Consider the following 14,106-nt stretch of genomic DNA (forward strand, 5'->3'; position numbering starts at 1 on the left):
AAAACCACAATGAAATACCATTTCATACCCACTGGGATAGCTACAACAATAACAGTAACAATAATTTAAAAAAAAGATAATAGCAAGTGTCAGCAAGTGTTGAGAAATTAGAATCCTTAATACATTGCTGGTGGCAATGTGAAATGGTGCAGTTATTTTGGAAAAGCCTGCCAGCTCCTCAAAGGTTAAACATAGAATTTACCACACCCAGCAATTCTTCTCTTGGTTAAATACCCCAGAGTACTCAAAACACATGTCCACAAAAAGATTTGTATGTGAATGTTCTACAGCAACATTATTCATAACAGTAAAAACATGGAAATGTCCATCAACTGATGAATGGATAAATAAAACAGTGTGTATCCTTTACAATAAAATACTTTTGACAATAAAAATGAATAAAGTACTAATACATGCTATAACATGGATAAACCTTGAAAATAACTAAACACTAATAAACCTTGAAAATGACTATGATATGTGAAAGAATCTGGTCACGAAAGGTCACATACTGTATGGTTTCATTTATATGCAATGTCTTGAATAGGCAAATCTGAGAGATAGAAGGCTGATGAGCAGTTGCTGGTGGCTGGAGGGAGGCGAGGGAAGCTGAGCGACTGTTGATAAGTATGAGCTTTTTTACAAGGTGATGAAAATGTTAAAAAATCTATTGTGATGGCTAAAGCCAGGGAACTGTACACATGTGAACTGAAGAGAGCTGTTATTGAAAACTTATTCCATTTTACTCCATTTTTATTCTCTGCATTCTTTTAGAATTTACGAACATAAGAGTGTTGATCAGGGGCTGGGGAGATAGCTCAGTTGGCAAAGTGCTTGCCTTGCAAGGCACAAGGTCATGGGTTCAATTCCCAGCACCACCAAAAAAAAAAAAAAAGAGTGTTGATTAGGAGAGACAAAAATAACTATAAAAAAGAGGGATGACCAAACTGTAGTCCTGGCCCTCTGGATGCCCTCTGGACAAGGGTGTGCCCTCCCAGCTTACCTGCGTCGATGGCACACGGGTAATGGTATCGGAAGGAGCAGCCTTTGTTGTAGCAGCCCAGGGTGGCGCCGGCCTCCTGGCAGTGGGAGCATTTCTGAAAGGAAGGAGAAATCAGGCCCGTCAGCATTCCAGGTTCGCTCTCGCCTCAGCCTTTCCCAGACCCCGCTGGTCAGACCTTGTCACCTGTCTCTGTGGGTGGAAGAGTCTCTGGTGGCAAGATGGGCTGGCTGGTCTATCTCTCACTGTTACTCACTGACCACACCACAGGAGAGGATTCACAGCGTTTTCTAGGGCCGGGCCTCACAAATGATCTCAAATCAGTGGAACAACACACTGGGGCAAGACAAGGGACCCTGCAGCACATAGTGAACACACAGAGAGTGGGGTGCCCAGCTCTGCCTCTGGTGTCCCTGGCATCTACCCACTCACATGCCTGCCACTCCTTTCCTCACTGCCACCATGAGCAGCCTGCAGATCCCGCCTGTGTATTTCTGCTGTGAAAATCTAGGGTAGGAGGAGAGGGTTAAGGTAGTAGAGATAAATATAACCCTTTTAGAATTAAAAGTGGAACTTAGTTTCTAGTTCTTATATTTATAAGATTTTATTTTTATTTTTGATCTACTTACCCCAAATGCCCAATACAAGCATATTTCCCTTTTCAGAAAATATGGGCTCCTGTATGGAAATGATATTTTTATACATGAGTCCTATTTTAAATGCACTAGGAAAACTGCCATGAATCTCTGGCTAAGTGCGACATTATTCTGTAATTGTGATGCTCCTCCTTATATGGTCAGGTTTTCTTAAAGTGGGGCACATCTCTGTGGTTCCTGTGATGTGGGCTGAGAGTGTCAGCATAGGAAATCGGTGTCCCATCACGGACAACCATATTCATAAAATTCAACCACAGGTAGCCCTACTGAGGAAGGGTGTGGACACTCCAGGTGGTGTGACACCCTGGAAGGCTAACAAGAAGACAGAGACCTTTGTTCCTGCTTCTACCCAAAACAAAACAAAACAAATCAACCAACTGAACATCAGCAGCAACAAAAAGGACAAATCCAAAAGTGTTTCCTAAGCACTGAAGCTGGTTCAAGCCCCCCAGGGCTGATGCTGATGGTGAACTGAGGCTGGCGACACTGGAGCCTGTGTCACCACGCGGCCGGGTGGCTGTGGTGACGCTCATGGGGAGAGGCCTGTAACATCTCACTATAGAGATGAGATGGCTAAGACACCAGAGAGGAAAGCATCCTCCAGAGGCAAATGGGGGAAAATAAGGCTGTAAGACAAGCCCTTCAAGAGCTCTGTCTTCCACTCAGAAGACCAAGATCCTTTTGGGTGCCCCAAATCAATAAATGTTATCACGTGCCCTCACACACTTGCCGAGAAAGCAAAGCTCGTCCGGCGTGTAGTCAGCCAAGGACAGTCAACAGCACTTCCAACAGCACTAGACAGTGTACTTTTGTCTGTGCCACAGGTCACCTTCAGGAAAAAAGGACTCAGCACCAACCGGAGGGAATGAAGTATGGCTGCCTGAGCAACAGGCAGCCATTCCTGCCGTCTCTTCCTTACTAAGGGAACCTGAACGTTCAGCTACCCAGGGGGCTGGGCTTCAGGCCCTCCCCACCCCAGAGGTGAATCTCAGTTAGTAGTGGCCACTGGAAGCACTATGCCAAGTATTTCTGGAAGGAAAGTCTGCAGGGAAAGGGCTTCTACTCCCTTACAGAGAGACTGGACGAAGGAACAGGCCCTCTCCTTGCTCAGTCTCTGATATAGAACAGCAGCAGGATCTGTGGCAGACATCTTCTGATCACAAGGGGACAGTCCTGAAGACAAAACCCATCTGCTGGGAATAGTGGCATGACAAGATATGGACCTGGACCCACTGTGACATTGTTGAGCACTTACCTAACCTACTCCAGAACCACCTGCTGCCAGACTTGTTACATGACCAGATAGTTAAAAAAAACAAACAAAACACAAAACTTCACTTTTTAAGTTTTCTAACTTGCGGTCAAAACACCCTCACTGACACAGGAAGGGACCAAGGATGTGAGACAATCCTGTTTAGGAGTTGAGTGTGCAGACTCTGGAACCTACACAACTGCTGGTGAGTGACTCTGCACTGCCTACTATGCCTTCCTGGCCAATACCTAACCTTTGTTCCCTCAATCTGCCAAAGTGGGAGTGAGAGCACTCGCCTTGGAGCAAAATCGTGAGGGTGGAATGCATGAACCCAGTGATGTGATCCAAGTGGACCACGGGCCAGGCATGCACTAGACCATCTACAGACCACTGTGTGAAAAGCAACTGGAGAGTGGGCCTTGTCACCAACCCAGTTTATAGACAAGGACAAAGAAGACACAGAGCTGGGATCTGAAGAACACCCCTTTCCTTCCTACCTTAACACCTGCCTCTCTGTTTCTGCAGGGCCTCCTGAAGCTCCCTGCTCTGACCAGCCCACAGAGCACATAGCCCACCTTTCTCATGAAGAAAGGTAACTCACCATTCACCCAGAAGTTACCTCAATAAAATGATGCTTGATTCTTTCTGCTAGAAAGCACAATTAATTACCTATGTTGATCCGAAGGGAAAACCCTGCAGGGTACACTGGGCCTTAGAGAAAGCACCTTAGACAATTTAGTTCAGTGATTCTCCAAGTGTGGTCCCTAGACCAGTAGCACTTTGGAACTTGCTGAAAATTCAAATTCTCAGGCCACACCTCAATGGTGTCATAACAAGTTCTCCAAGCTATTCTGAGGCACAACAGTTTCAGAACCACTGTCAAATTCAACTCCCCAACTTTTTAGATGCATAAAATAGAGACCCAGAGGGATAAAGTGACTCACTTGATACCAGGTTTCATGAGAGTCCTTTTAGTGCTTTCTCCACTATACTTCTGTTCCGTGTAGAGCAAACTATAGATTATGGGTAAGGGAGACAGAGTTACGGCTGTCCCAGTATCATCCATCTGACTCCCTGGAACCCAAGGGCTTATGTGACAAAAGGAACTTTGCAGATGTGATTAAGTCAAGGCCTCGAGATGGGGACAGTAGGCAAGATTATTCAAACAGGCCCAATCTAACGTCATGGCTCATAAAGCAAAGACCCTCCCCCAGAGAGGGTCACATCTGTAGGCTTTACAAAGATGCAGAAATGGGAGCAGGGTCACAGAGATGCAAAGTTGATGGCTCTGAAGGCAGAAGAAAGGGACATGAGCCAAGGAGTGTGGGAGGCAGGCACTCAGCCCAGCCAACACCACAGCTCCAGCCCAGGGAGACCCATGCTGGCCTCTAACCTGCACAACTGGAAGGTAATGTGTGTGGTGGTGTAATGGCAACAGCAGAAAATGAACACGATGAGATTCAGGGTCGCTCACTTTCCTTTCACATCTCCAATGCGACCAACTTCTCCCTCATGGAAACATGTATAATTGCACTCACTTTTCATGAGTGCAATTTTTGTATCATGAGATCCCTGAAGAAGGGACGCTGGGTTGGTACCTTTCTTCTAGTTGAATAAACAGAAGCAAAGCGACCTGCTAAAGACTATACTGCTAGGAGCAAACAGAATTTAGAGCTGCAGTCTTTTTGCTTCTGACCCCAAGTTCAACATTCTTCATTCCATACCATGCTGCCTGCTATTCTCCTTCATTCACTCAGTTATTCCACATGTGAAAGCACCTCCTATATGCCAAGAGCCAAAGACAGGATGTAAAAATTTAACTCTACAAAATCTCCCCTATCTATTGAATCCTTCCATCTGCAAATCAATGCCCAGGCCAATGTTAACTTCCACTTACAGACTTTTATTTTCTGTCTTTTACCTGAAGAAGCAATTTGCACTCTCCTCCTCCCTACTGCAAATAATATGATAAAATCACAGCACAGACGTCTTTGGTTTCAGAGTACTCTATATTCTAAACTGAATGCTATTCATTCCCAGGTGAGCCGAGTTCTCCACACACAGTGAGATGGGGGTGCTTCAGGCATGGTTTCTGAAAAAGTTACGTTTTCAAACAAGAAACATCCCAAACTTCTGATGAAGGAATAAATGATCTTTTAATAAGACATTTCTCACTTATTATGGAAAGGAATAAAGGCTATTTTCAAGCAACTCTGACAAGAACTCTGCATTTCTTGATACTGTAAACCTGGGAAATAATCACTAGTTTCTGAGAAGGTTTAAACAGACACCCAACCTGACTCTCTCACCAGTGCTTGTCACTATCTCAGAGGCAGGGCTCGCTGACTTAAGGTGGCAAACTGTAGGGGCAGAATCAACGAGGAGCTGTGGGATCCTTCTCGGAGGGAAGCTCCAGGGAGGACTGCGCATGCCTCGTCACTCCCAGAACAGTTCCCCCGAGAGGGAGCAGCCACCTGAGCAATCACTGCCTTGCAGGTATCTTCACGCAGTCTCCAGTGCGCCTCAGCAAGGGGCGGCAGCGTTCTGGGTGCGTTGATGGTGACCAGGCTCTTGCAGACCACATCCATCCGTGCACCCGTGGCTTCCATCCAGCACTGCACTCACCTCTTCATGCTTACAGGATTCACCTATTCAGGTGAGATCCACCGTGTGCCCCCAGGGCACTGAGAATGTGAGCCGATGGAAGGACGCAAGGCCTGGAGAGCACTACGAGTCAGCAAGTGGATGCTGAGAGCTTGGAGAATGTGGAACTAGGTACTCATTCTGGGGGACAAGCAAAAGGCTTTTCTCTTTTAATCAAGCCTCCTGTATGTAGGCCAGAGGCCCTTGCTGCCCTGGCTATGTCCTCCTGCTCCATGCCAGCCACAGGGTCTACATTCGAGTGGGTCTACATTCGAGTAAGTGTCTAGGATCCTAGGAGCATCTTTCTTTGATGCAACTCTGCATCCTGACAACCTTCTCTCAGGAGCTCTTCATAGTGTTGGCCCAAGCAATGCATGCTCTGGTCCCTGCTTCCTTGAAGCTAGACACGCCCCTCAGGCTTCTTCATGAAAACTCGTGCAGCTGCCTGGAGTACTTTGCTGCCTGCATCCTCACCAAATCCTGGGAGAAAGGCATGCACTCCTATCCCAGGACCCCCCACCCCAGCCCACAACCACCAAGGTTTCACAGTCAACCTGAGGGCCAGTGAGATGCCCAGCTCTTCCCAGGTCCATCTGCTCAATGCTACTGAAGGTGTAGTGCACGGATTTAAAAGTTGCACTATGTCCCACAGCTGTTCAAGCAAGTGTGGATTTCAAAACCTGAAACTATTACACAACTTAATAAATCACAATGCTACAAGTGTAAGAAGTCACACAGTGAATCCTGTTAACTGCAGTCACTAGTGGAAGGTTCATTGTGTACTTAAGACCAAGTTCCAAGCTTGACTGTCTTTTGAGAATAACTGAGTAACTGTGGTTGTCTAACCTGAGTACTGTCTAGATCCAAAGGAGCACAAGGCGAGTGAACAAAGCAGTTGAGGGTGTCTGCACAGTGCGAGAGTCAAAAGCTACCACATCATTTTATCTTCTGTAAAATGGGGCTATTTGCTTTGTATTCTCCATGAAATGTGTGAAGTAACTGTAAAACATTCCATAAACTAGCAGGGCACAGTGGTGCATGCCTATAATTCCAGCAACTCAGGAGGCTAGGGAGGCTGAGGTAAGAGGACTGCAAGTTCAAGGCCAGCCTAAGCAACTTAGTGAGGCCCTAAGGAATTTAGTGAGACCCTGAGTCAAAATAAAAAGAAAAAGGGCTGGGGATGGAACTCAGTGGTAAAGCACCCCTGAATTCAATCCCCAGTACCCACCCCCCAAATCCATAAACTAGAATGTTATATAACTACTAGGACTTAATTTTATAAAATACATAAAACGTATCTTCCTATATATGTGTCACATTCTTGGCAGTTACTAACATGAAAACCAGGCATAATATATATCAAACAGTCTATTAAGTTAAGGCAAACTCAAGTCATTATTTTATTATTATTATTATTCAGAACTCATGGTTCCCTCCTAGAATACTGCCTAAAACAAGCAGCCCCTGCAGGCGTCTGCTGTCAGCCTGGCTTTGTGGAGGCTTCAGCGGTATTCTCCCTCCATAGGCGGCTCCAGCCGACTCTCTAAGCACTGCCCCTCCCCGCTACTGTTTCCTGTTGCTTCCACTCAGTCCTTCGTCTCTGGCCACTGCAGATGAACACAGCTGTTTTTAAAAAATTCTGAAGCATCTGCATTGGAAGGAAAAGTGTAAAATAAATAGGAACCAAAACTACATGACTATGTACAAATGAAACACTAGCAGGAGTCTTAAAACAAGAAAGGCACGCTGGGCACCACTAGAATGGGCAAAAGTGCCCTGCTGGCTCATTGCTGAGCTCTGCAGACACTGCTTGAGTTACATGCTGAGCCAACCTGCTTCTTGCCCCAGGTCCTTGCCACTGCTCCTGGCCGCAGCTCTCCTAGCCTGTCCCCACTCCAACTGTGCAACTCTGGACTAATCTAAAACGACTTGAGGCTTCTGGATGCCCTGATGCCTGAGGCCCAGCAGATATACTGCTGTTGTACCATTCCTAAGGACCTAGCAGCTCACCCTCTCTGCCTCCTGGGAGTCGTCCTCTCCCAACGACTGGGGGAAAGTGCACTTGCAAACTTATTTAATTCAATCATTATTTTCCAAATATAAAATAATCTCCAATAAAATTGTCCATCTGGACCCCTATCTCCCCCCTCATAAAACCTCCAATTAAAAAGTGGCTTTGCTGTGGAGACTGAGATGTGCTTATGTGTGAAGGCCCTTCTGGCCGCATTATGAATCTAACTACAGGAGTCTGAGCTGAGGAAGGAGGGACTGGTGACTGGCTCTAGAAGCAGTGCAAACCACACAGAAAGCAGGACCAAGGTCAAAATCTGAGCACAGCAGTTTTGGCAGCATCTCCCTCTACATCCCTGGCTTCTGTTTCAATCGACAGGACAGTCTGTTCCCTTAATCGCCTCCTAGTTTCTTGGTACTCATAGGTGGGACCAGCCTGTCTGCAATTTATAGTGAAGTTATGATGCTTTGAATCAGGTTAGAAGGCTTAAAATTAAAGGGCTTTTATCCCTCATTAACAATGTCCTTTCTTATCTTTCTGTACTTCATCTGCCAAATAGAGGACGCCAGAATTTCTACAACCTTGAGCAGATAAGAATATATTTAGAGTATACATAGCTTTATACAACAGTTTTTTTTTTTATTTTATCCTTCAGCAAACAAATGAAAAGTTACTAGATCTAAGATGCAGCTGAGGAATAATGTCTTCTCTCTAAAAGACTGTATCACACTCACACCCTTTTTTGTTGCTGTTCTATAAATCCAGATTTTCACATGTTAGGTGTGTTGAAAGTAAGGTACCTCTGTTGTCCCTTCATCAGAGGTGAAAATAAGTGCTGGTTAACAAAGGTAAAGAAGCCAAGCTGGTGCCTCACTACAGAATCATGGAATGCTAGTTGTTCTATGCAATGTGAAGAAAGCATTTAAACCTCCTAATGGTCTGCTCTATTTGCCTTAATTCTTTTTTTTGTTTGTTAAACTGGGGATTGAACCCAGGCACTTCACCACAGAGTACCACAGAGTTACATCCACGGCTCTTTTTGAGACAGTCTCTCACTCAACTGCTTAGGGGCTTGCTAAATGGTTGAGAGGGGCCATGAACTTGCCATCCTCCTTCCTTAGCCTCCTGAGTCGCTGGGATTACAGGTCTATGCCACCATGCCCAGCTTAATATGTAATTCTGGTTCTACAGCATAAAACTACAATTTCCAGGGAGCAGAAACATGGGCTGGAAGAAAATTAATAAAAACGTGATCATCGGGTCCTCCTCAATCCAGCTCTCTCCACTCCTTTCCCTCTGACACCCTGGTTTATCTAAAGATGAGACCATATCATAAAGATGTCTTTTATTCTCAGTGCGCTATCGTTTGATTTTGAAATTTCTTTGTGAGTTGATGATATCAACTTCAGAAGTGTGATAATCTTTACTTTTTATTCATTCAACACATTTTCACTGCATGTCTATGTGCAAGGGCTGACATGAGGAGCCAGAGTCCACCTGGTGCCTATCGCCAGGGACTTAACTAAAAGGTCTGGGGGACAAAGTAAAGCCTGAGTTATGAAAAAACAGTGCTTTAAGGCTTACAGGTAGTGTCCCTGCCCTGGCAACAGTGGTCAGGAAAGCATTTCTGAGGGAGTGCTGCTTGAGCCAAGTTGTGACAAATTAGTGAAGGCTCCGTGGGGAAGGGGCTGATGTCCAGAGCAGAGGGAACACACTGCCACATGGAGGGACACACATGTGGGGTGCAGGGGAGTGACCCAGAGAAGCAAGATTCTGAAGGGTGAGGAGCCACTATGCAGGAGCAAGAGTGAGCAGGATCTCAATTGGGATGGTCAGGAATAGGTCTAATTTCAAATGGTACATCCTGGATAACCAAATCTAAAGCCAAGAACCCTTCAGGAAACAGTTTTACCTCCCTGCCTAAGAACACATGCTCAGGACTTTGAATTAAACTGATTCTTTTCTACTACTTTGGAGTTATGACTCACATATTAAGAATATTCTGTGCTGGGCAGTGGTGCACATGTGTAATCCCAGCAACTTGGGTGGCTGAGGCAGGAGGATCACAAGTTTGAGGTCAGCCTCAGCAGCTTAACTGGGGACACAGCTAGGTGGTGGAGCAGTTCTGGGTTGAATCCCCAGTATTAAAAACAACAACAACAAAAAATCCAAAACAAACTTGTAAGAGAATAGGTTTTACTAAAGTAAGCCCAGGATATAACCTAAACCTCATTTTTAAAAACAAATCTCTGCTAGCAACATCTTCTCCCTATCGTTTTGCTTCTAATGAGGTAGAGGGAGGGGGAAAAAAATAAATCCAGTTAAATAGGTGTTCCAGTTACTGTGGACTATCCTTACATTCAGTGGGATATCTTTCTTGGTTTCTACCTCAAACATAGGTAGTCTAAAAACAGACAAAGACATGAAATGAGGAAGACTGGCAGCAAGTTGGCAGGGGTGGGGGAGCTGCTGAGCATGGATGCTGTGGTGGAGGTTGAGTGGCAGCAAAGCTGCTCCCTGGAGAGAAAGAAACCAATACCTTGCCCTGCCTCTCACTAGCTGCAGGAACTTGGGCAGGTTAAATTTCTTTCTTTCTGGTGTGGGAGGGAGCTACTAGGGGTTGAACTTGGGGTGCTCTACCATTGAGCTATACCCCCAGCCCTTTGTTTTCTGAGACAGGGCCTAAGTTGCCCAGGCTGGCCTGAAACTTGCCATCCTCCTGCTTCAGCCTCCTGAGCCACTGGGAATACAGGCAAGCACCCTACCACCCAGGTAGGTTAATTTGTACCAAAATCTGCTGTTAGTGATGAGGCTAAACCCAGGCTCACCACACACCTGAGCATTTCTCTCTGTCAAAGCTAGAGCTTTTCTACACATCAAAGTGTATAGTTACTTATTCCCCAACCCATTGTCTGTTTTAGTGTGAACAAGTTATATTATTACTTCTGCAGTAGTGGGGACTGAACCCCAGGACACTCTATCACTGAGCTATATCCCCAGTCTACCTTCTTTTTTTTTTTTTTTTTTTTTTTTTTGCGGTACTGGGGATCGAACTCAGGGCCTTGTGCTTGCAAGGCAAGCACTCTACCAGCTGAGCTATCTCCCCAGCCCCCCAGTCTACCTTCTTTTAATTTTTTTGAGACATGGTATTGAGGTTGGCCTTGAATTTGTGATCCTCTTGTCTCAGCCTCCTAAATTGCTGGGATTACAGGCGTGCACCACCACGCCTGGCTATCAGTGCTTTACTGATGATGATGTTCCACAACATGTGAGACTATGGCAGGTACAAATAATGATTTTCACCAAGGTGCCCACAAAGGGAAAAGTTTGTAATTATCACAGATAAGATGAAGTGCACCTATGTATGTGGCAGGCACAGATACTGGCCATTTCTGCAGGTTTTAAGTGTTCCATAATTCCCTAACTCTAATTTTCCTGGGTTTACAGCCTTCCAGTTCAGCAGTAATAAATTTAGGAAGGTAAAACAAAGCAATTTCCTAAATAAAATGCATTCATGTGCTACAATTTAAGATGAAATCAGTCTTCATCCCCTTCTAGATATTAAGATATTTCTCCAAAATGGCTTGGTTTAATCATTTTTCTCCTGCACAAACTGTACACATCCTATGATATTAATACATATTAATATTAATACACAGTCTCAGAACTCTGCTTATCAAATGCCAATGCAGGTTTCTCTAGTAATGTTTCTTTGGGCTAACCAGATTTGCTTTTTTCTGAAACACGGTTTGCATTTTTTCTTACCTGAAAGCATATATACTGCATTAAAATAATTCTAATCAGGGGGTTTCTTTTATAGCCCCCAAAGAAAACTGTGCAACTTTGTTGAAAACATTATATATATTTTGTCTAGGGGAGTTATTCCATGTTAAAGAGAAAAGGGACTTGTACCCTTTAAGGAGTGAGAAAGGAGAGATGGGTGCTGAAGCCCGGACTGGGTTTAAGGCAGTAATTAGCAGCTTTCCTCTGAACAGAAGCTGAGAACCTGAGAAAAGGCTGAGCCCAGCAGGAGCAGGAGCCCGTGGCAGGCCTGTGATGAAGAAAGGGGCCGGCCTTTTCTCTAAGTAGAGAGATAAATGCTTATAGACAGTTTAAAACACTGAGATTTAAGTTGCACAAGATCACATACCAGCTTTACTTTACCCTTTGGTCAAAAAGTGGATTGGCTGATAAAGAGAAATGATTACATTTTGTGCTTTCTGAATCTAAAAAGGCATCTTTTAACAGAAATTTCCCATCAGGGAAGTGACTCTTGGTATAACCCTGCTCCTCTCATGGCTCAGCCCACCCAGGAGTGGAGTCTGTGTGTCCTTGAAAGCCAATTACTGGAAGCTGCTTATTCAAGAGGCACCAGACTGAAATGTTTACAGTTTCAGTAGCAGAGATGACAAACAATGCCACAATCTGACTCCTCTAACAAGATTTCAAATCTGGGAAAAACACACTGAAACTCCAACTTCCCTTTCCTTATCTTTACTACCTCTTTTCCTACTTGCATTTGATTTCCCTTTTCTTGCTCAGGTCTACATGGACCTCACAGGCCCTCTCATCTGTGGGTCTTCTTAAGCAAGGCCGCTCTATTCCTGCAGTGGGAAGTTTCCATGGGCAGCCTGGACAGGGACAGAGAGATCTGGGAGGCACTCTTACACATGGCAGAGTTCTAGCAGAAAGGAAGCTACTTGGCTTCTATTTCTGGAGCTGCAAGGTCTAGGGGCCTCATCAAGTGACGGCCTTCTTGCTGGCAGAGTCCTGAGGTGGCACGAAGTACCACATGGAAAGACACGGGGAGCACATGTGTATTTGTGTGTCTCTTCTAGTCTCCTTCTTCTAATAAAGCTGTCAGGACTCAAAAATAGGGGTCAGGATTCAATAGTGAGTCCATCCTAATTACTTCCTGAAATCACCCCCCAAGTTTAACAGTGCTTTAAATATATGCTTTAAATATAGCCCTTGTTGCTCTGTCACTGCAACTTATTTTAAAAATGAACATGTTTCTTTCTCTTCCTCTCTCCCTGCTTCTCCTTTATCTCAAGGGATGCAGGATTGCCTTTCTTCCCCATCTTAGGCAGATTTTTCTGTCCTTGAGCACACACCCACCATAGGAACCAAGGAATTCAGACTTTGGGGATGGTACCAAAAGATCTCAGAAATGACCATCTCCCAAATTAACAAGTGAATTAAAACTCCAACAGAGAACATGTGGAATGCAGCCTCCGAATCACCTCTTTAAAAGCCCCCTGCTCCTGCTGATGGACAGAATCACAGCCTTTGGGACAGTCCCTGCGTTTCTCCTCTGCTAGCAAAGCAATAAACTTTCTTTTTCCTTTTTCTCAAAACTGTGTCCTCGTTATTGGATTGGCATGAGGGACAAGGACCAAGCTTTTGGCAACATAAACACCTCTAAACTTACTCAAAGGAAGTTTCCATTCTCCCAATACCTCATAATGGAGATTAAATTCAAAACATGAAGCTTTTGGGGATATACATCTATACCCGAACCACAGCATATTCAATCTACTGACAACACCCTAAGGCTAGCCCTGCTAGACTCCCAGTCAGGTGTTAGTGAGGGCCATTTAATGAAGTCATAAGGTGACACAGTGCATTTCAGGTCACCTATTCTGAAAAAGAGCTTAACTCTGGGGCAGCACTGTGGTACCTATACCTGTGACTAGCTTCCTAAAACTGAATTCTGAGTTGGCTTATGTGTTTCTCAAAGTGGATTCTTGGCACCAGCCCCACCCAAAATGAATCACATCACAAATGCGGACTGAGAATTCCACCTTGAGGAAGAGCGAACATGCAGCTCAAAGTCTGATAACTATCAGGCAGTCCACCCATTTATCTTAAAAGATTACTCCCAGATGAGGAAGATACTCAGCAAGAGGCTGACCCTCACTTCAATAGGTGAAGAAAATGGAGACTCAGACTCCTCTCCCCCCTGACCTTTTTTTGGTACTACCGATGGAACCCAGGGGCACTTTACCACTGAGTCACATCCCCAGCCCTTTTTATTATTTTGAGACAGCATCTCATTTAAGTTGCTTATGGCCTTGCCAAGTTGCTAAAGCTGGCCTTAAACTTTCAATCCTCCTGCCTCAGCCTACAGAGTTGCTGGGATTACAAGTATGTGCCACTGCACAGGGTTCCCAATCCCAATTTTTAAGTGTCTACTGTCTGTCAGGACAGATCTCATTTATTCAACAACCTGACAAGACAGTCCAGCTATTGTCCCATTTTTCGGCTAAGAGATTGGGTTCAGAGGGTCGTACAGTTTTCTAAGAAGCCAATTCCTAGGACGACGTGGATGAAAGCCAACACAACACCTCTAAGATTCTGTAGTCATCACTTCTCACCAACAACCTGTTCTAGTGTCTTCAAAGACCATCTGCTGAGTAAAATCTGGTAAATATAAGAGCCTTGTATGCTCTCCGCTGGTCCCTTCTCTGGGCAGCATGGTCAGGCGCAGTAGTCACTGGTGAGAGGTAGTTTAGTCACAATGGCTTGCTTTCATGAGTGAGAT

The 14,106-nt window shown here is 44.9% G+C and overlaps 1 protein-coding gene across 3 annotated transcripts in view; it reads right to left on the bottom strand.

Annotated features, from left to right (window-relative positions):
- Positions 1–14,106, bottom strand: part of Tcf20 (transcription factor 20) — a 90,526-nt gene that overhangs the window by 15,177 nt on the left and 61,243 nt on the right. For all 3 annotated transcript variants that reach the window (XM_047549168.1, XM_047549167.1, XM_047549165.1), the window contains exon 3: positions 1,004–1,097. In XM_047549168.1, the coding sequence (XP_047405124.1) occupies positions 1,004–1,097 (94 nt within the window). The remainder of the gene's footprint in view (positions 1–1,003; positions 1,098–14,106) is intronic.

The sequence above is a fragment of the Sciurus carolinensis genome, chromosome 4 (genome assembly GCF_902686445.1).
Source record: "Sciurus carolinensis chromosome 4, mSciCar1.2, whole genome shotgun sequence".
NCBI lineage: Eukaryota > Metazoa > Chordata > Mammalia > Rodentia > Sciuridae > Sciurus > Sciurus carolinensis.